We start from the raw sequence: 22,543 nt of genomic DNA on the forward strand, positions 1-22,543 counted from the left end.
ATCAGCTATACGTATACATATATCCTCTCTTTTCTGGATTTCCTTCTCATTTAGATCACCATAGAGCATTGAGTAGAGTTCCCTGTGCTACACAGTAGGTTCTCATAAGTTATCTATTTTATACATAGTATCAATACTGTATATATGTCAATCCCAATATCCCAATTCATCCCACCTCCCCCGCCTTCCCCCCTTGGTATCCATACGTTCGTAGAACTTTAAAATCTTGAATTCTCCCCACATCTTTTCCCTCCTCAATCTCAATACACACACATTTCTTTCTCTCCAAACTGGGAGGTACTTAGAAAAAACTTCATCAGTGATTACAGTTACCTACAGTAATAATTGTTTCATTAATAATAGAATACTAGATAGTAATATCCCATGTCATTTGTATTCTGCCATCTAGGATGAGTCGACATTTCTATGACAACTTAAAATATATCAAGTAACAACCTATTCACTGAATACAATATGGTTACATTAAAAGACATGCAATAATAAATATGTACAGAATATCATTTATAAATATATTAACTTTGGCTTAATAAATGCTACCTTGCACTAATCAGAATAAAGTATCTTGTTTTCTAGCTATCTTGTTCACTCATAAGGTAAAGAATTGTTTAATATTTCCACAACGCCAAAGCCTATGCTAAGTATTTAATGTAAGACATTTTATGATAAAAGTAATTTTAACTGGCAAAAGAACATATGTAAAATAACAAACTTTATTTTTATAGACATGGCTATCATTCATTTGGAAATCTTTACTTTCAATCATATGTAGATTTATAGTCCAATAAGCTTATACTGATTAGAGTAAAAATCAATATAAAGGATTGTATACATTTAAATAATTATTTAGTTTGAAGGAAATACTCACGTTGGTTCTGGATTTCCCTTAGCTTCACATTCAATTTGAAAATACTCATCAAAAGGAAAGGCAACTTGTACTTTTGACTGTTTTATGATTGTTGGAACCTGTTGAACTAAATATTAAAATATGTATTTAAATAACATGCTCTCCAAAAATTGGGTGAAGTTAGTTTAGCTACAACAGAAATACTTTGAAATAAACACGCTTTCTATATTGGTAAGTACAAGGATTATAAAAGAATGAAAATTATAGAACAAATCTCACTTCCTCTTTGCAAAATGTATTTAGCTGTAGGGAATATACTTCACTGCCATCAATTCATGTTGTCATATAATTTATTTAATGCCAGAATAATGTAACAGTGTAACAACTTTAAAACATCTATGTTTAAATTATTGGCATTTCATGAACGTTGATGTGTTTATACAGTTTTACTTGGTTCGGTCATTGACCATTGTGTTTTTTTCTTTACAGTTTTGTAAGACATTATAATTAATTTACTACTTCTGTATGATTTCTTCCATTGATATTTGATAATTTATTTAATAATTTTATTTTTGGACATTAGATGTTTTTCATTCAATAAGCAGCCTCAAGCATACAGATTTTTCCTTTATTGAATTAGTGACATGATAAATTTCCAGGCATGGACACAAATGGTAATGACTATGGATAAATGTTAATATTTCACAAGGGGCTATTTACCACAAACATGAGTACAGTGGTTTCCCACATCCTTGCCACCAACGAACAAGAGCATTTTATAAACTTATTTATTTATTTTTGGCTGCGTTGGGTCTTCGTTGCTGTGTGCGGGCTTTCTCTAGTTGTGGTGAGCGGGGGCTATTCGTTGTTGTGGTGTGTGGGCTTCTCATTGCGGTGGCTTCTCTTGTTGTGGAGCACAGGCTCTAGGTGTGCAGGCTTCAGTAGTTGTGGCACACGGGCTCAGGAGTTGTGGCTTGTGGGCTCTAGAGCGCAGGCTCAGTAGTTGTGGCTCACGGGCTTAGTTGCTCCACGGCATGTAGGATTCTCCCTGGACCAGGGCTCAAACCCGTGTCCCCTGCGTTGGCAGGCGGATTCTTAACCACTGTGCCACCAGGGAAGTCTCAAGAATAGCATTTTAAAACAATAAGATACTTCATTAATTATTAGCAAAAAAAAAACAAAACAAAAACCCTTCTCCTCTTTATTTTTATTTCTATTTATTGCTTTTGTTATATTTTTCCCTGAGCTTGCTTATTATTTGTAACTTCCCACTTACACACATTTTTAAATATCTTTTTCCCACTTGGAAGCTTGAGGGTACTTTTCCCCCTTATAGAATTTAATAATCATTAGGATAAAAATAATAGCTAATACATGATGGTTTCTTTTAAAAGGATTCCACATATTCAAATAGTCCCTCATCTTGTGATAAACATTTGTAGTGTCTGACAAGTTAAGTACCTTCCAGACAAATTTACAAAGTAGGGGGTGACTTTGTCTCTCACCAATTCAAGCAGCTGGATGGCATTGCCGAGAATTATGATTATAAAATAAATGTACTAATGCTGAAGATACAAACTTGGATTAAGTTTTAAAATAGGACACAGATCATGATATATGTTAAGATCTACTGTCACGGAACACTCAATAGTTTTCAAATTAAGACATTACAATTTTAGTACAGTTCTAACAACCTCTGTCAGGGGACAGGATTGAATTCACAAGGAAATATAAATGGTTCAGTAGCAGGAATCTGATTCTGGCAAACATACTTTGAGAAAAGCAATTTGAAGAAAGGCCCTGAGTGTGATTCACATAGGTAATATTCCACAGTGGAGTTACAAATAGACCCTAAAACCCTGTGACATTGAGCCAGGCCCTGAACCACTATGTTTTCTCATTTGTAAAATTAGAGATTCAAGCCAGGTAAATAGACTTTTTGGTCACTGAATCCCTTTACATTCTTAAAATTATAGGAAATCCCAAAGTGCTTTTGTAAACATAGGTTATATTTAATAATATTTACCATGTTAGAAATTAAAACTGAGAAATCTTCTAAATATTTATTAATTCATTTAATACTATCATTTGTTAAAATAAATATTTTATCAAAAATACTAAATATAATGAGAAAAGTGGCATTGTTTTACATTATTGCAAATCTTTAATATTTTAATAGATGGCAGCTGGATTCTCATATCTACTTTGGTATTCCACATGTTGCTGTAAGTTGTTTTGTTGAAATAAATGAAGAAAATCCAACCTTATATAGATGTGTACTTGAAGAAAATCCAACCTTATATAGATGTGTACTTGAAAAAGGGCGACATATTTTATAGTCCTTTCTGATTATTGTGGGCATTGTTTTTGGATAGTACACCAAAACTCACCAAGTGGCAGTTTCTTAAAGGTTTACTGCAATATGGAATCTGAAACCATATGGATAAATTTTCATATTCTATCATTAAAGTGTTTTATCCATGGGTGCTTTTTAATTCATGCATGATTTTGTAACATCATACAATATTCATCTGGAAAAAAATATTGGTTCACTGAGTTACGCAGATCTTCCAAATACTGACACACATCACTATACAATATTAAAAATTCACATTTGTTAATATCATCACTGATCTAAGAAAAGCCTTAAATGTGGGGAAGCTGTCAATCTCACAGTGGAGGACACAAGTTTTCCACAATTCTAATTTTTGCTTCAACACCCAAATTTTATCATTGACAACATATATTATCAGTTGTTTCTCTTGAAGTGACAGGCTCACTTGGTTCGTTTTGGGGAAAATATCCATCAAAGTAATCAAAGTTTGTCTGTCAGTTGTACTTTTAAGTAAAAATGGTATTTGGCTTGGCACTCATATAATGACACAATCAAGGAACAGAGACTGTCATAGTACTCTGTTACACAGCAGAATTATTTTATGTATATTTCTCAGTTCATCCCACAGAATATTAAAAAGAATGTACTCAAGGATGAAGATTTAAGAAAATCAATAATGTTTAACTGTTTCAACAAGGACAATCTTAAGCAAAACTTTGGTTCATGTTTTTTGATGTTTTGTTGTTTTAGTGTGAGTATACGGTCCTGAGGAAACCCATGAGTTTGGTGTCAATGCCTTAATGTGTGCTGGGCAACTGCAGTTTTAGCACCACTGCTTTTGTGACATCAGTGCAAATGTCAACATGATGGAAAAGGAAAAATGACATTTTAGTATTATTATGAAACATTTGATTGCATGCACTGCCTGAACAAACCTCTGTGACCCTGAGGGGTCCATGAATCACATTTTGAGTACTGATGGCCAGCTTAGAATAATAACTCAACAACCATTTCCCATTTTAAACTTCAGTTTTCTTTACTTTTGCCTAATGAATCTGATAATTGAATTTTACTAGTTTAGTGACAATGCAAGTGCGGGCTTCATATTCAGAAACATTTTAATAATGTGCAAAAAACATTCATATCTTCATTGACATTTACCTTGTTTCTGATTACCACTCTTTCTCAGTAGAGCAGATCTTGAACTTACTGCAAATTCATACTATTTAAATGTTATTACAGTTATAAATGGTGAGGGTTGATGCACAATAGCAACAGTCCCTAAGATATCAGCTAATAACTTGTGAACAACTTGTTTATTAGAACATTATTCTTTCTTAAATTTGCTAAGGTTGTAAAGTCTCAGCCATAACTAATTATTCAGGGAGTGGAGCTAATAACCTTTGGGTGTTTATAAGAATATGTATTCTACATTATAAATCCTTTCCTCCATAATTAGGCCAATTACAGAGACACCAGACTCATTGACATTCAAATTGAATACCTGCCTTACTTGCATTTGGTAGTGAGAGCTCTAGAGTACTGAAATAAATGGGTAGTATTCAGATGTTCTGAAAACATGTCATTAATATTTTATAACAATTGTTGTCTAACGACATTAGAGTGTGAAAATGCATGAGTAACTGAGACAACCAGAATAAAAATGTGTCTTATGTACTAATACAAAATTTCCAATCACCACTGGTGAACTAAATGAGAAAAGATGGAGGGAAAATGTATATGCTATGGTCAGAATGTATATTCTATGGTCAGGAATCTGAATCAGGAATCCCAGTGCATCTTTGGTGCTACTGGGAAGAAAATGTAAAATTATTAACCCCTTTTTCCACGAGGATTGCCAAGAACTGTGCTCTTAATTTGGCACTGCATACTCAAAGCCCAAAGAATGTACTTAAGATGAATTATTTCAGGCTCTTGACCAGTGTTTGTACAAATAGGCCAGTATATGTGGTGTGTAGGCTAACAGATTTCACCTTGACTAAAGCAGAACTTTAAATCTGTACATCTGAGAACATGTAAGTGAAATTCCTTAAAAGGGTGAATATTGACACAGAGACTTGAGGATAGTAGAGAAAAGATTCTTACCTTGGGGATGAAATACAAATGCAGGGCCACCCAAAGTGTGTCATGTGAAACTGCTACATCAAGTATTTAAGGCAGCCCTTAGGAAATGGTTTTGGAACATATTATACACTCAGAGAATTATTTCCTTTTCTAATCACACTCAGACTGTCCAAGTACTTCTGAAGAAAAGTTTCAGTTGCGTTAGTACCTCTCTAACATTTCTTCAACTTTCTGAAGTCAAGACTAGTCCTTTGAAATTTAGATGATCTGCACAGATCACTTCCAATGCTAAGGTTCTAATAAACATTCTTATATCTTACATTTTAACTCTCCTAATTAGGTATGGAAAAAATAGTAGGGGTTAATACTTGAACTGTATGGATAAAAATACCTAAGTAATCTCTCAACGGTCTTTTTTTTAAATCTTATGTGCTTATAAACAAGAGAAATTCCCCAAACCTGTACATTAAATAGTTAATACACTATTACATAAATTGTGTTTGCAGGTGTACTGTTTTTTGAACTTCTAATTACTATAACTTGTGGAAACTGATTTATGATAAAGAGTTACATCCATTTTACCAATATATGTTAAGATATATCATGACTAACATTTTGATATGAATTCACCCTATAGAATGCTCTAAATTTGCAGAGGTGGTATCATTTTACACTTTTAGTTGTGTACTATGAAAACGGCTTTTTAATATTGTCCTAATTGTTTTCATTCTTAAATATATAATTTTTAAAAAAATTTTATTGGAGTATAGTTGCTTTACAATGTTTTGTTAGTTTCTACCGTACAGCAAAGTGAATCAGCTATACATATACATATATCCCCTCTTTTTTGGATTTCCTTCCCATTTAGGTCACCTCAGAGCACTGAGTAGAGTTTCCTGTGCTATATAGTAGGTTCTCACTAGTTATCTATTTTATACATAGTATCAATAGTGTACCACTCTTAAATATATAATCATTTTGAAAAACAATACAAAGTTAAATCGGTTCCTTTTTTGGCCTGATTGGTTGAATGCCAGTAACTTCTGAGTCACAATTCTCCCTAAAATAAACTAATCTGATACATAAAAGTAATAGCTGTTGCTAATATTGCAGATTATCTTACGTGGTGAAATAGCACCTGATCCATAGGTTATATTTCTTGTTATGTGCCGAGTTTGCCTAAGAGGCAAAAAGCTGCAAAATAATTAATTATAGCAGGCGGCCAAATATAAGTCTTCTGAAAAATTTAAAAGAACATGAATTCTGATGATAGACTGCTGTAAAATCTATAGAAATATGGTAGAAAAATCACATCCTCAACATATAATTATTCTACTTAAAAATCAAAATGCAAATATGGACTTTTATAAGTAGGTATTGAATGTTGTCACTTTACCTGAAAGTGGTATATCAACAGCTGTTGAGAATTTTAACAGGAAGAAAATTAGAGATGTGATTAATCCTCTTCCACTTAACAGCATCCCCATTGTTCTTCAGGAAGGAAGCAACCCAGAAAGAATGAAAATCCTAATGTCTCTTCTTACTTTTGGTTGAAAGCTGCGAAGAACGTGGTTTCAACTGGAAACAAACAAACAAACAAAAGACTAACAAATTCATGTACTGTAGGGATTCTAAGTTCACGTACTGTAAAAGGTCAACATAACAGCAACTGAATACATTTTTCTGTTGGCAATAATTTCCTCCTTATGAAACTGTTCTCAAATAACTCCACACAAATCTTAGTTTTTCCTTGTTGTATTTAAAATAAAAGACAGTTGATAAATGCTATATGGTAAACCAATAAATCGTATTTTTTTGGTCAGAGGAATTTTTACTTGGAAGGTACTCTAGTATACTCTAATGAATTTCAGTGGCTATGAGAATAACCTCATTTAGGTCATTTCATTCAAAAGGTGACTCTTTCAATCAATTCTTTATATCAAGCATTCAACCCCATCTAAGTCATTCATTAAGTATCACAAACTTAACATTTAATTCTCCTGTCAAACTACCTTTTCATGTTCAAAATTATCACACTAATAGATGGTGAATAGCAATATATAGGGAAGGGATAAAGGAAGAACAAATGGATAAGGACCGGCCATGTCAACTAAAATTTACAAATCTAGGCTTTACTCAAGCAGAAGATAAGAGCATCAGTTACTTTCCACTTTGGCAGAATGTTTATTCACTCCAATGTTGACGTAAATAGAGTAAGGATTAAAATATCAAATTTCCCTTACTTTCTCTTATGATTTTCCTTTTCTTCTGAAACATTATGATAATAGACATCCAAACGTTGTTTATAATGTATTGTTTTTTAATTGAATGAAAGATTCTTTAAACTCTAGAGTAATTTACAATTTTTAAAAGTTTCACACACATGATTTCATGTAATCCCTTAATAACCCTTTTATTCCCCTATCCCTAGATTACCCGTCCCCAGTGATAACCATTAGTTTGTTCTCTGTATCTGTGCATTTGCTTTTTTGCTTTATTCACTAGTTTGTTGTATTTTTTAGATTCCACATATCAGTGATATCATACAGTATTTGTCATTCTCTGTCTGACTTATTTCACTTAGCATAATGCCCTCCAAGTCCATCCATACTACTGCAAATGGCATAATGTCATTTTTTTTATGGCTGAGAAATATTCCATTGTATATACAATATCACATCTTCTTTATCCATTCATCTGTTGATGGATACTTAGGTTGCTTCCATACCCTGGCAATTGTAAATGATGCTGCAATGAAAGTTGGGGTGCACTGTGTTTTTTGGGGGTTTTTTTGGATGTATACCCAGGAGTGGAAAGCTGGGTCCTATGGTAGTTCTATTTTTAGTTTTCTGAGAAACCTTAATACTGTTTTCCACAGTGGCTGCAGCAATTTACATTCCCACTAACAGTATATGAGGGTTCCCTTTTCTCCACATCCTCTCTTATTTGTGTTGTGATAGCCATTCTAATGGGTGTGAGGTGATATCTCATTGTGGTTTTGATTTGCCTTTCCCTGATGATTAACTACGTTGAGCATCTTTTCATGTGCCTGCTGAACATCTGCAGTTCCTCTTTGGAAAATTGTCTGTTCAGTTGTTCTGTCCATTTTTTAATTGGGTTGTTTGGTTTTTTTTTAATGTTGAGTTGTATGAGCTGTTTATATGTGTTGGATATAAAACTCTCCAGAAAGTGGGCACAGAGGGAACATACCTCAACATAATAAAGGCCATATATGACCATCCCACAGCTAAAATCATACTTAGTGGTGAAAAGCTGAAAGCATTTCCTCTAAGATCACGTACAAGACAAGGATATCCACTCTCACCACTTTTATTCAACATAGTTTTAGAAGTTGTAGCCACAGCCATAAGACAAGAAAAAGAAATAAAAGAAACCCAAATTGGAAACGAAGAGGTAAAACTGTCACTGTTTGCAGATGACATGATAATATACATAGGAAATCCTAAAGACACCACCAAAAACTATGAGAGCTCAGCAATGAATTCAGTAGAGTTGCAGGATACAAAATTAATATAAGAAATCTGTCACATTTCTATACATTAACAATGAACTAACAAAATTAGAAATTAAGGAAACAACCCCATTTACCATAGCATCGAAAAAAATAAAATACCTAGGAATAAACCCACCTGCAGAGGTAAAAGACCTTATTCAGAAACCTAAGACACTGATGAAAGAAACTGAAGATGATACAAGCAGATGGAAAGATATACTGTGTTCTTGAATTGGGAGAATTAATATTGTTAAAATGACCATAGTACACAAGGCAATCTACAGATTCAATGCAATCCCTATCAAAATGCCAAGGGCATTTTTCACAGAACTAGAATAAATGATTTTAAAATTTGTATGGAAACACAAAAGACCTCGAATAGCTGAAACGATCTTGAGAAGGAAGAACAGAGCTGGAGGAATCATGCTCCCTGACTTCAGAGTATACTACAAAGCCACAGTAATCAAAACAGTATGGTACTCGAACAAAAACATATACATAGATCATTTAAATAGGATAGAAAGCCCAGAAATAAAGCCACATCCTTATGGTCAAGTAATCTACAACAAAGGTGGCAAGAATATACAATGAAGAAAAGACAGTCTCTTCAATAAGTGGTACTGGGAAAACTGGACAGCTACACATAAAAGAGTGAAATTAGAACATTCTCTAACACCATATACAAAAAAAACCCACAAAACCCTCCAAATGGATTAAAGACTTAAATGTAAGACCAGATACTATACAATTCCTAAAGGAAAACATAGGCAGAACAATCTTTGACAAAAATTGTAGCAATATTCTTTTGCATCCAGAGCAAAGGAGATAAAAGCAAAATTAAACAAATGGGACCTAAGTAAACTTACAAGCTTTTGCACATCAAAGGAAACCAGTGACAAAATGAAAAGACAACCTACTAAATGGGAGAGGAAATTTGCAAATGATATAATGTATTCATAAAAATGAATTTGCTTCAAAATGTGATAATTAGTTTTTTCAGGTACATAAATTTTTCTGTAAAAATAATTTACTTATTTATTCACTTACAACTAGTAGAAAAATTAATTCCATACAGTCAGATAAGACATTAAATTTATATTTAACTCCAAATATTTTGAGTTTTTTACTTCGCCTCAAGTTGTACCTCAAGATATTATGGACCGGAACTTTTCATATACTTATGCAAGTAGGTAAAATTTAAAGCAGTAACTAATGCTGCTGTTTAGCTGTTTTAAAACTTTGAGAGTCTGAAGAGACAACAATCTCATTTATATTTTAATTTAAGAAAAGCTACATTGAGCAATAAGGAAAATACTGCCATCCGCCCCACAAAACGTTGTGAATGTTTGTTCTTAAATTAGAGTAATGCTATTACTCTACTTTGTCTGACATCAATTGACCCATTTGTAAAATGGGAATTGGAAAAACAAAAACAAAACCTACCCTTGTGTGGTTCAGAATAATTCCTAAAATAACAAATAACTTACATTGGTAATTAAAAATATTTTCAAATGTGTCATTATGTTAAATGACACCCATTTTCCTGGTGAAAGAATTATTCCAGTCAACAAAACAAAATGTGAAAAAAAATTGCTTTCATTATAAAAAGCAGAACATTGCCTAAGGACAAAAACTCAGTTCTGCATATTTGTATAAACTTGGGGGGGTACTGAACCATTAACTATTTCTAAGATGAAAAGTCAGAAGAAAATATTAATGCTGTGGGCTTTGAATTTTCCTTTTCCTTCTCTCTTCTGAAACACTCTGGTAATAGTAATCTAAATTCATTGTTTATAGTTATATATCACTCTTTACCTGCTATCTATTATTTAATACTCTGTTCCATTAATATTCAATGCTGATTTAAGGGCATTTCATGTATTTGTTTAATGAGCTGTCCTCTATCTGTAAGGAATAAGGCTTTCAAATGCTATTAGGAGACCATATGTCCAGATTAATATATCATCCTACCCAGAAATAGAGAATAAAAACACCAGTCAAATATGTGAGAACAGGCTTAATTTCAATTAACCTACTGATTTAGGCTAGTGAGCTCAACAGTCCCTAATTGCCACAGTAAATAGCTTATAGATATGAATTGTTCAAAAGTGATGATATGACTTTTGTAATTTTAATGATTTTAACTACATGGTCTTGATGCAAGAAATTCTCTCCCATAAAAGTATGTCACATTGAAGCCTTGGCTTAAAATAAGCCTCTAAATTAAGCACCATAACAAACACTGATGACACCATCAGTTTCCAGAATATGGATAATGGTTAGTTTGATATCTGACTTTATCTCCTGCAGGAAGTAACTTCAATTTACCTGAGACTTATATGTTAAGAGGCTGTTATAGAAAAGTCATTGGAAATTAAAATGTGACCCCCTGCAAGCAAGACTCCATTATGTGATGATGATGACAGCCCAAAATAGCTTTCCTATTGAAAAGGAAAAGTCAGTCATAATCTCATTGTCAGAATGCATAAAGGACATACTATTTAGTAATTATGTTTTACAACAGTAAGATAGCAATAAAATTATGTTCTCATTCATCTTTCTTCCAAGAATATGAATTTAATGCCTCACACCAGACCTCAAGATAAAAGCCACTATTGGAACTCAGGACGGAGCTAACACTTAGACAAGAAAAAAATATACTAAACTATTTTTGAGGCACAGTTTCATAAAACTGATGTCTGATTGAATGACATTAACTCAGATCCAAAAAAGAATCAATTAATTTTCATGAATCTGGACCAATTGGGTTACATCTTCCTACTATGCTAGCTCATCCTCGGAAAGAAGAAAATCATCCCTGACATCTCACTCAAACGGAAATAGGTGTCTCCTTGTCATTAGCAACTGACCCTTCCTGACTGCTTCAGCTTCTCCAGGATGACTAGCGTGACAATGATTAAGAACACATTGGTTTTGAGACAGCAACTGAAACACGGACAGGCATGCATACCACATGAGACACTTCTAATACAACAATAAGGAAATGAAGCTCTTCGTTTCTCCAAAACAACAGCCTCTAACATACACACATCATCAACATTAGAAAGTGACCTCACAGATCCTTCTCATGTTCTTAAAATAGCTCCACTGTGGTAAATCTAGAAACAACTTACTCCCTTAAATTCATTTTCTGCTTTAAGAAATGGAAGAGAGTTGGCTAAGCCTTTTCATTCCACCTGGCCTCCACAAGTAAATGTCAAGATACTGTGGCCTGCTGACCAGCCACAGAAGAGCATGGTATGTAGTAAATAAGAACATGGAAAATGGAGTCAGTTTATCATGACCTCAAAGCCACTGCTCACTAATTACGTGGCCTTAGGCAGTTCACTTAACCTTTCTCATTCACCTCTATAAATGAATATGAGTTGCTGCCCTGTAAGCATACTTATACTTATGAGTGTTAAGTGAGGCAATAAATGTTTAGCATACATGACAGGAGAAAAAATGAAATTTACTACTAGTGATAGCGATGGTCACTTTCTTGTTAGTGGTAATCGGGATATAGCCTCTAGTAATAATATTCTGATTCATAGAGTACAGATAACTTGTATGGCTTCTATTTAAGTCATAAAATTGTAATGACCAAAAAATAAAGCACTTTTCACTGAAGTATTTAATGGTGAAATGATATTAATTGATTTTAGACATCCTAAAAAAAGATTTTTTCAAAGTGTGGGGGGACTGTGATAGTTTTTTTTTTTTTTTTTTTTGACTACGATAGATGGATAACAAAAAGTCTTCAATTCTCCTGCATCCACGGGCATTGCAAGATGACTTTACAGGTACTTCCTGGCTTCTTAAATCTGGCCGGCCTTTGACCAACAGAGTGAGCTCTGAGCTAGGGCACTGCATGTTTTTATTCTCTCTTTTGGAACTCTGCTCAGGGTGGACTGCACTAGCCTGCTGGAAGATGCACGACATCACCCATCACCCTCTGAAATCCTGGCCAACAGCCAGCCAGCCACCAATGTAAAAGGACAGCCATCCTAGACGAACCAGCCCCAGATACATCAGCTGGACACATATGCAAGAGCCAGCTTGATCACTATCAGTCCAGACTGGCTAAGATCAGCAGAACTGCCTGACAGATTTCAGGACACACTACCCCAAAATATGATACTTTGGCATACTGAATATCTTAAGCTGAAGGAATTTTAGGAATGGGAAGACTCTTTGACCTTCCCCTGAAGCAAATTCATAAAACCCTCATGTAAGAGTTGCTCTCCCTACACAGAGAGGAAAAGAAGCATCCTTATCGCCAAAGATGGAGGGACGCTGTCAAGAATCTAAATAAACAGACCTTGCCAACTTTCTTGCAGTTTACTATACTTAGCTCAGACCCCTTTTGTTCTACCGTATTTCCCCACGGCTTTCCATTCTTTCCCAAACCTAGCATGAAAAAAATTCAGGTGTAACCACCTCTTCAGGTCTTCACTTCCTTATGAGGGCTCCCATATCACATAAAACTTACATGACATAAAGTTGCATGTTTTCTGTTCATCTGTCTTTTGTTACAGAGACCCAGCCAAGAGAGTAGAAGGAAAAATATATTATTTCCTCCTCCACACCCCCAAACAGACAGACTTAGGAACAATAATAAATGTTTCTTGTATGAAATCAATCTGTTTTAGCATGGTTTGCAATGCAGAAAGAGCTAACTGATATAATGCACATAGAATAAAAAAATTGACACAATATTGATAATTGTTGAAGCTATGCAATAGATATACATGGAAGTTCCTTACACTATTCTATTTTAGGGTATATTTTAATATTTCCATAATAAAGATATTTGTAAACATTTATTCAGTTTGTGGAAATCAGAGATTAGCCTAAAATATTCCAACAGCAATAAGGAGATTACTTTAGGCAAAACAAAGTCATGAGAACTTCCACTGGCATACTTCTTTAACAAAAACAAAATCATAGGCAGAAAGATTCCTTTATGGCTACCATGCTAACCAGACCTCTTTTGTTTCAACTAGATTCAGAAAAATTTGGGTCCCTTTAACATAAGTGTATCTGTTCCACACATTCTGCACGACAAGTAAATAATGTAACACAATGTCTGTTCCTTATTGTTTTATGGGTTTGGAATGTCACAGTCCAACTAAAGAAAATATAAGCCCAATATATAGTAATTATTTTAATCTGGGTAGCTGTTAGTATATATTTGATGTCTTATGATATTTCTTTCATGCTTTCAGTCTTAACTCACTGATTTTGCATTGTTTCTGTTGGAGTCTGCTTTAAATTCCATTAATGAAGTATAAGAAAGGCAAAAAGGAATAAAAGAAGTGAAGATTACATTGTCACATTGGACTATTATATGCTATCTTTCTAAATCAAAGAGAAACACAAGTATTTTAAAATGAAAGGTCTCGGGCTATTGTTAATATATTCTGAATAATAATCGTTCCCTAATAACCACTTGGTTTTTACACTTAACAGTAATGGTGTCGTGTTTACACAAAACCTTTGATACTATTGTTCTCCAAGGTCCTGCTGAATTATAAACACTTTTTTTTCCTTGAAGGAAATAATGTAACACAAATTCATATACTTGAATTTCAAAATAAAGACATTTCTACTTCATTTTAAAAGGAATACAATCTGACCAGTGAGGTGAATGAATCAAAAGCAGCTTAGGAAGGCAGCTAGTTCAGGATAGTAAAATTTATCTTGGTGGTATTTTTCACATTCTTGGCATTTTCTGTCAATAATTATTCACAAACATGCTCAGGTCAAATTTCTAAAGAGAGAATATAATAAAGCAATTCCAAAGGAAAAAAAAAAAAACCAACTCTTATGATCCCTGTTTCTAAAAGCCTCATTTCTACTGCAGCAGTTACACAAAGCAGCTGTGTCAGCGGCAGTCCACCTGCCATTTCTAAAGAAGGCATAGAAGGTGAACAGCCCCAAAAAGTGCTGTGTTGACATTCCTCTTCACTAAGACACAGCATTGAGTTGTTGTAGCCACCGTGATTTCTAGAGATCATAATTAACTTCGGCACGCTAAATCATTAAACAACATTTTTCTACTCGGGAAGCTTGAAATAGATCAGCAACCTTTATTATAGTCAGCAGGAAGGGATGTATTATGACACTGGCGTCCAAATTGTGGTTTTAAAAATAACTCACTGGATTTGTGTAATAGTCTGGGACGGTGCCATAACATAGAATTATTTAAATTTTATTTTCTTTTCACACAATAAGGGCTTAAGAATCGGTGAGCTGCAACAGCAAGTGTCTTATATAAGGCTATCTGACATTTTCATGATGGGGTGGATGTCACCCTCACTTCCCTGTGACCTCAAGTGTCCCTTTATGAAACTCCTTTTTACGTGCTTGTCAAGCTATGGCAAACTATTCCCCTGATTCAAGAATTAGGTCTTATGCGGAGGAAGTCCAGCGTATTTCTTAAGACTAAAGTGTGATCTGAATCACTCAACACCTTGAAACTGGGAAAGGATAAACACAAAGAAAATGAAAAGGCTTTTGTTCACTCACATGCTTGGCTAATACCATAAATCAATTTACAAGTGTCATAAACATGTTAATCCTGAAATAACTGCTAATAGCTTTTCGCTCTGAAAACAAAGGAAATATTGTACATTATGGCCAGATCCATTCAAATTCTGTTTCATGTCACTGAAGTGACAAGACAAAAGAATTGCTTGGAGTGGTAATTCATCCTCCCTACAGAAGCTCAAAGAAATGTAGATTTTTATTATAAGCAAATTGATGTTATTGGAAAAATGTCAGCATTAATAATTATGTTGAATAAACTAATACCATTAATAATACCAATTGTTTAATTAAATAGCAAAATACTGTGCTTGAGCTCTGACAGGAATATAACTGACTCTAATATTTTTTTCTTTGTTTGTTTTCCCCTTTATTTGCCTACAGATCCAAAATTCTTACCAGGCAGTATTCTGAAATGATATCTAATTCAAATTCTTTCAAGATGGAGAAAAACAATACCACCATATTTCAAGGTCACTTGACTATAAGGATGGAGAAATTACACTTCCACATGTAAGTCATGTTCTGAGTCATTTCTCACTAAACTCATACATCAGTGATGATCACCTAGTGAATTTTTTAAAAATTGAGGAATAACACAGATGTACTAAAATACACAGAACTCAGGTGTACAGCTCAGTGAATTTTTACATATGTATAAATTCATGTAACCACTTCTCAAACTTTTTAAGGAGTTCTAGGGACACAAGGCATTACATTAGCTTCCTTCCTAGAGGATTCCAGATGGCCAGTTCACAAGAAAGCAAAACCAGTTTGTGTTCCTCTAGCCTACTGGATCCAAATGCGGGTGGCATCTGGATTATGTGTGTGTGCGTGGAGGGGGGCAGTTTTGGTTGTCACAATGACTGGAGAGTGCTGTTAGCATTTTCTGTGCAGGAACCATGGATCCTAAATGACCTGCATTGTTCCAAGAAGTCCTGCCCAATGAACAACTGCCCTAGCTGAAAAGCTCCCCCTCCACCCCAAGCTATACTCGTGTTCAGTGTGCTTGGTGAAAAGAAGGTTGTGTGCTCAATAAATAAGGGATATGCTATATGCGCTATTATATGCACCTGTGAAAATTTTCAGTGCATATTAGCATATAAAGGCTGAGAACCTTATTTTGCTAAATTCAGGGTTTCACAACTTATTTGACTATGAAAATCTGTTTGTATATTTGTGTGTGTGTTTGTGCAATGTTCATCAAAATCCACACATGGAAGAAACTGCTTCACGAGTCATCATCAGAAATAATAACTGTTAATGATGAGATCAGTAATAGCTATCAGCCTTTAAACTTTATTGAGCAGTTTTTATGTGATAATTCCTTTTACACTTAATTCTCATATCTGCATGATGTAGATATTACAATGACAATGACATCTTATTTTATATATAAAGAAACTGAAGTACAGAATGCCCAAAGTCTTACAACTAAAATGTTGAGTTGAAGTTAAAACCAGTGGATTATGTTTCTAGAACCATTATTCTTAACTATTACGCCTACAACCATTTAGAAATAATCTTCAAGATTTCAAGACATTTATTGACTATCAGAATAAAACTAGAACAAAACACACCAAATTAAGAAACATTTGGAAAGCTACTATGGAAAGTTTGTTACTGAATAATTCCATCAGGTCTTGAATAATATCGCCTAGAAAAATTGGTTAAAATACACTAATAGAGCATTTCCTTCAGAGAAAAAATTATCTCCAACTAGATAATCTAGAACTTTATATCACTCTAAAATGATCTCAACCAAGAAGAGTCCATCACTTCTAATTTGAGTGAAAGCATTTGTGGATTATAGTCTCATCTAAAAAAAAAAAAGAAATCACTTTTCTAAAATAAGAGAATCGAAATACATAAAAGAAAGAAATTACAACAGATTTCTGAACTATAATCAAAGATCAACTCAGGATATAAGTTCTTAAATTAAAGAAAGCATCCTTACAACTCCATTTCTTTTTCTATCTCACTTCTAGCCCCACTTCACAATACCTAAAATTCCAGAAGATTGCTAACAGCTTTTAACAAATAAACTATTGATATCCAGCTGTCAATTAGATCAAAGCTCAATTTTTAAAATTTTTATCCTCCCCTACTTTTGTCCTTTCATTAACTACTATCCCCTCTATTTATTCCCTCTTTATTTATTCCTTATATATTTCAACTTTGCTGAGTATCAATAAAGACATTTTCAAAAAGGAAATGGTCTACCCCAAGCTAAGTTAAAAACTCTTTTCCTTATCATTTAAGACCAATGACACAAACATATGTGAAAATAGGTTTCATTGAGTCTGAAATCAATGTTAAAAACCAACCATAAGCAAGAATTTTATAAAAGGATAAATTATATAGATATAATATTTGATTACAACTAATTATTACATTTTTTTAAAAAAGAAAATTGATTTAAAAATATCCCTAAGTTTTGGATGGTTTTAATATGGTTTTTCACTTTTCTGTATTAGTCAAATGCTTTTCATGTGCACAGTCTACTTACACAACTAAAGAACGGTTCTCAAGTTGTTTTTGCACCTGCCTCATGCACGGATTTGTAAGAGATTGTACATTCCTCGAGGCAGGCACCAGATGCTATCTGCCCTTATTTTGCATGTCTAAAATGCAGGAGAGGGACTCCCCGGATAGTGCAGTGGTTAAGAATCCGCCTGCCAATTCAGGGGACACGGGTTCGAGCCCTGGTCCGGGAAGATCCCACATGCCGCAGAGCAACTAAGCCCATGCACCACGACTACTGAGCCCCGCGAGCCACAACTACTAACCCCACGTGCCACAACTACTGAAGCCCGCGCACCTAGAGCCCGTGCTCCGCAACAAGAGAAGCCACCGCAATGAGAAGCCCGTGCACCGCAAGGAAGAATAGCCCCTGCTTGCGGCAACTAGAGAAAGCCCGCATGCAACAACGAAGACCCAATGCAGCCAAAAATAAAATATAAATAAATAAATAATTTCAAAAAATAAAATGTAGGAGACACTCAATAAACCTTTCTGAATAAATGAACGAATGAATTTCATACACATGTTCACAAAATATATTCTGCATAAACATGTACAATGTTGATAAAACGCTAAATACACTTTTTTCTTGCTCACCTAAAGACAACTCAGAAATTAAATTTTCTGAATTACTTATTACAGTAAATATGGATTTGTGTATGTAAAACATTGATCTAAACATTGCTAGGCTTCTTCCAATAATAACAGCTAGTAGAAATAGAACTTTCAATGAATATCAATTTTATCAGTGTCAACCTGAGGCCAAGTACATTCATAGCTTTTAGTGGTTCTGACCATTGCCAACAGAAGTGAAATATTTTACTTTCTAAAATTTACTTTAGAATACTTCAACATAAACTATGTTAGAGCTGCATAGATATGATGTAATTTTAATCTATCCCATGGTGAGTTTACATAATATTTGAAAGGTTTTAATCATAACTCTTCTCAATTTCTAATCAAATGTAGCAGAACTGGCTACTACAAGTACTTCAGCTGTCTTTGTTTTTTAAAATATCAGATGGCTTGTTAATCACCAGGAAAGATGTTAGAAGAATGTTCTATAGTAAAACAAGTGGTGTTCAAGATACAGGTGGTCTCGCTAGAAACGTTTGTCCCGACACAAGCGCCGTTGCATAAATGGGTTATAAAAATCAAGGAAGCCCTACAGCCTACAGACAATTTCACTGCACTCCAGGCTAAGGATCCTACTCATTCCTGCATTGAGAGTGTTTTCCTCACTCCAACTTGAAGGGTAGCTGAATCCAGCAGCTAGAACAGCAACTCAGCTGACTACAGCTTTCTTGCAGAGTTCTATCACAATGCCTCAAAGGTTTAATGGCCAGGACGGCACTGAGCTGAGAGAGTAGAGGGTATAAGTGAGTGTAGTGTACACGTATGTGAGCACACATGTATGAGCACGTGTGTTTATTTGATGGTTAATAAATATTGGGTTGGCCAAAAAGTTCATTTGGGTTTTTCTGTAACAAACTTTTTGGCCAACCCAGTATTTATTCTCCTGGGAAACTTCAGCCTAAGACAGTCCTTGCCCCATAGCACCTGATAGCCAGGTTACGAGAGAGGACAAAAACCCTCTTCTTCCTCTAAGTCCTGGAAACTACCAGTATCTAGAAAAAAAAAAACTAATGATGAAAAAAATGAATTGGATTAGGTCACGATGCTAACATCAAGAAATGATTATATGCTGTAAACTTTCTATAAGGAGGCACTTTCAACAAAGATACTTATAAATCTTATACTTATACTTATAAACTTCTTTATAAAAAGAAGTTATACACCATTAACCTTAACCTTATTCTATTTCAAACACTTTAAGGAATAAATCCCAACAACTGGTACTTGAGTGTGGTCTTATTTTTCTCTCATCTTCGAAAGGCACTTAAGAATCTTATAGTGACTGGGAGGGTCATCATTGTAATCAACTTCTAGTGACTATTAAGCACAGGAACAGGTCACTACTAGGTCTTTCAGGGAGGACAAGGCTGGATGATGAAGATAACAGGTCCATGATTTGGGGTATCTTGCTTCTGATTTTCTGTCTATACTATTTCACAAGCACTTGTTAATTTTTTCATTTTTTCTGTTTTGTCCCATTTCTTTTCCCATTTTCTGAGGCAAAAGCATCCGAGGCAATTTATTGGTTAAAAATGCTAAAGGCCATATAGTAATACTAAAACTTTCGACTTATTTTCTCTTTAAATTTCTAGTTCATAAAAATATCCCTCTTGTCAATTCAAAACTTTTAGGTGGGATATAATGAAGCAAATCAACTATGATTAATGAGATCTGGGGCATATTAAAGAAATAATATTTATGCATTATCACAGTCTAGGGGTTGTCAAAATGGGATTCCTTTATTTATGTTTATAAAAAGGTGTATTTTTTTGCAAATAGTCTGATAGATGTGTGAATGCCTAGTTATGCTAGAAATTTTAAGCTTGTCACCAAACAATTCCTAAAAAGCAATCCTATTCAAGTCATAAAATTCAAAGAATGATTTCTAGGTACTTAAGAGAAATTTATAAATAGGTTATAATTCCCTTTGGCTCATCATTACTCTTTTTTTTCCTTCACTCAAAAAGTTAGCTATTTTATTTTATTTAAAAAAATTTTTTTAACATCTTTATTGGAGTATAATTGCTTTCCAATGGTGTGATAGTTTCTGCTTTATAACAAAGTGAATCAGTTATACATATACATATATCCCCATATCTCCTCCTTCTTGCGTCTCCCTCCCACCCTCCCTATCCCACCCCTCTAGGTCATTTACAAAGCAATTATATTTATTTATATTTATATAAATATAAATATATTGATATTTATAAATTATAAATTATTATAAATTTAATATTATTAAATATATATTGATATTTATTTATATATATAATTATAATTATAGAGTGATATTTATAGAACTAAACAACATCATTTACAAAGCAATGATGGCATTAGAGCTGACAAAGTTGATTCATCATTCTTTGTACTTTTATGAGAAGAATTAATGCAGAATCCTGGGCCCATGACCTAGATCTCTAAACCCTTTATATCTTGTACTCACTTTCCATGAAAAAGAAATAAGAACAAGAAAGCAATATCACCTTATATGTCGTTCTGAACTGATTACCTTGTTTTATTTGTACAACAAGCAGTTAGATACAACTTTCTGTGGTAGAGTTATACAGCTTTCTTAATACATACGTTAACAATATGAAACAATCTTATGCCTTTTGATTCTAACACTAATTATACTTTTAAAATTGTACTCGGTATTATCACATACCATTTAAAATTTTTTGTTGTTTACCTATTTTATAACAAAAACATAACCCTGTGAAATTCTAACAGAAAATAATTAAATATATTAATAGATAATATTAAAATAACAATTAGATTAATATTTAATTATAATAATTAGATTAAAAGATTACATACCTCCCTTCTCCCTCCACCCCACCCAGCCAACAATTAAGGTATGACCATTTCTAGACATTTTTCTATGGGAACATATATACTCTAAGGATATAATTTATCTATTGTTACATAAATGCTATCATATATCTATGATATTCTGTTAAGTGAAAAAGGCAAGCTGTGAACAAAGAAGAACAAAAGAATGTTGGTCTACCACTCAGTTCCACAAGGGTTAAGTCATAACCCACTGTCTTTGTCCACCCACTGTGTCACCTGAAAGGAATTCAGGATGAAAAACAGGATGGGGCCCTCTGTGCTTTGGATATACAGGCCCTTAGATAGTTAGATGCATCTCTCAGGAAGAATTTTAATGACCCCAGATTCTTGCATCTCCCCATAAATAGAAAGGCACTAAAATCATTAACTTGAGATATCTGTTCTTTGTGATTAGCAGTAATCATTTACCAAGATGTATTCTGGACTGCATTTATTTCCTAGGCAAAAAAATACATACATACATACATATACATATGTGTGTGTGTGTGTGTGTGTGTATACACACACATATATATATACATACGTATATATATATATATATATATACACATATACATATATATATATATATATATATATATATATATATATATATATATATATATATATGGAGAGGGAGAGAGAGAGAGAGAGAGAGAGAGAGAGAGAGAGGCTTCTCTTCCACCGCTTCAGAGCAGCTTTGTCACAGCTAAGTGAGAGGCTGCCTCCCAGACTATAGTCACCAGTAAGGTCCCTGAATAAAACTTAAATCCACAACTCTTATGTTGTGTGTCTTTCTTTAAGTCAACAAAATTATAGAGTGATATTTATAGAACTAAACAACTGAAGACCATGGGGCTCTTCCTGGGAAAGTCATTTCTTCTCATTTCAGTTTAGAAAAAGAATGACTGAAGGAAAAGCAAACATTTTAAACTTCTCCGGCTATAAATTATAATTAGGACCATAGGTTGCTGCCAGTATGATGAAAGTTTTTAAGTTCATCAACATTCCCAACATTAATTCATTCGTTGGCTATTTCTAAGTGCAAAGAACATTCTCTCTAAGTACAAAGAACATTCTCTCTACTATAGAAAATTTTCTTTAATATTACATTTTGTGACTCCAAAGACAATACTATATGCATTGTGCCAACTAAAACTTGGCACTTGCCATCTGCCTCTACAAGGATTAAATCACAAGCTGC

At 33.9% G+C, this 22,543-nt stretch overlaps 1 protein-coding gene across 4 annotated transcripts in view; it reads right to left on the bottom strand.

The window, feature by feature from the left end:
• Positions 1–17,784, bottom strand: part of CHL1 (cell adhesion molecule L1 like) — a 94,776-nt gene extending 76,992 nt beyond the window's left edge. For 2 of the 4 annotated variants that reach the window (XM_082345349.1, XM_082345348.1), the window contains exons 1-2: positions 6,682–6,862; positions 887–992 (exon numbers count right to left, since the gene is read on the bottom strand). In XM_082345349.1, coding sequence (XP_082201475.1) covers positions 887–992; positions 6,682–6,772 — 197 coding nt within the window. In that variant the 5' untranslated portion in view covers positions 6,773–6,862. Of the gene's footprint in view, positions 1–886; positions 993–6,681 lie in introns of all 4 variants that reach the window. The other 2 variants (XR_014232283.1, XM_082345350.1) reach the window with 2 other exon arrangements.
• Positions 17,785–22,543: the final 4,759 nt, after the last annotated feature.

The sequence above is a fragment of the Balaenoptera borealis genome (assembly GCF_965194805.1).
Source record: "Balaenoptera borealis genome assembly, chromosome: 12".
NCBI classification, from domain to species: domain Eukaryota; kingdom Metazoa; phylum Chordata; class Mammalia; order Artiodactyla; family Balaenopteridae; genus Balaenoptera; species Balaenoptera borealis.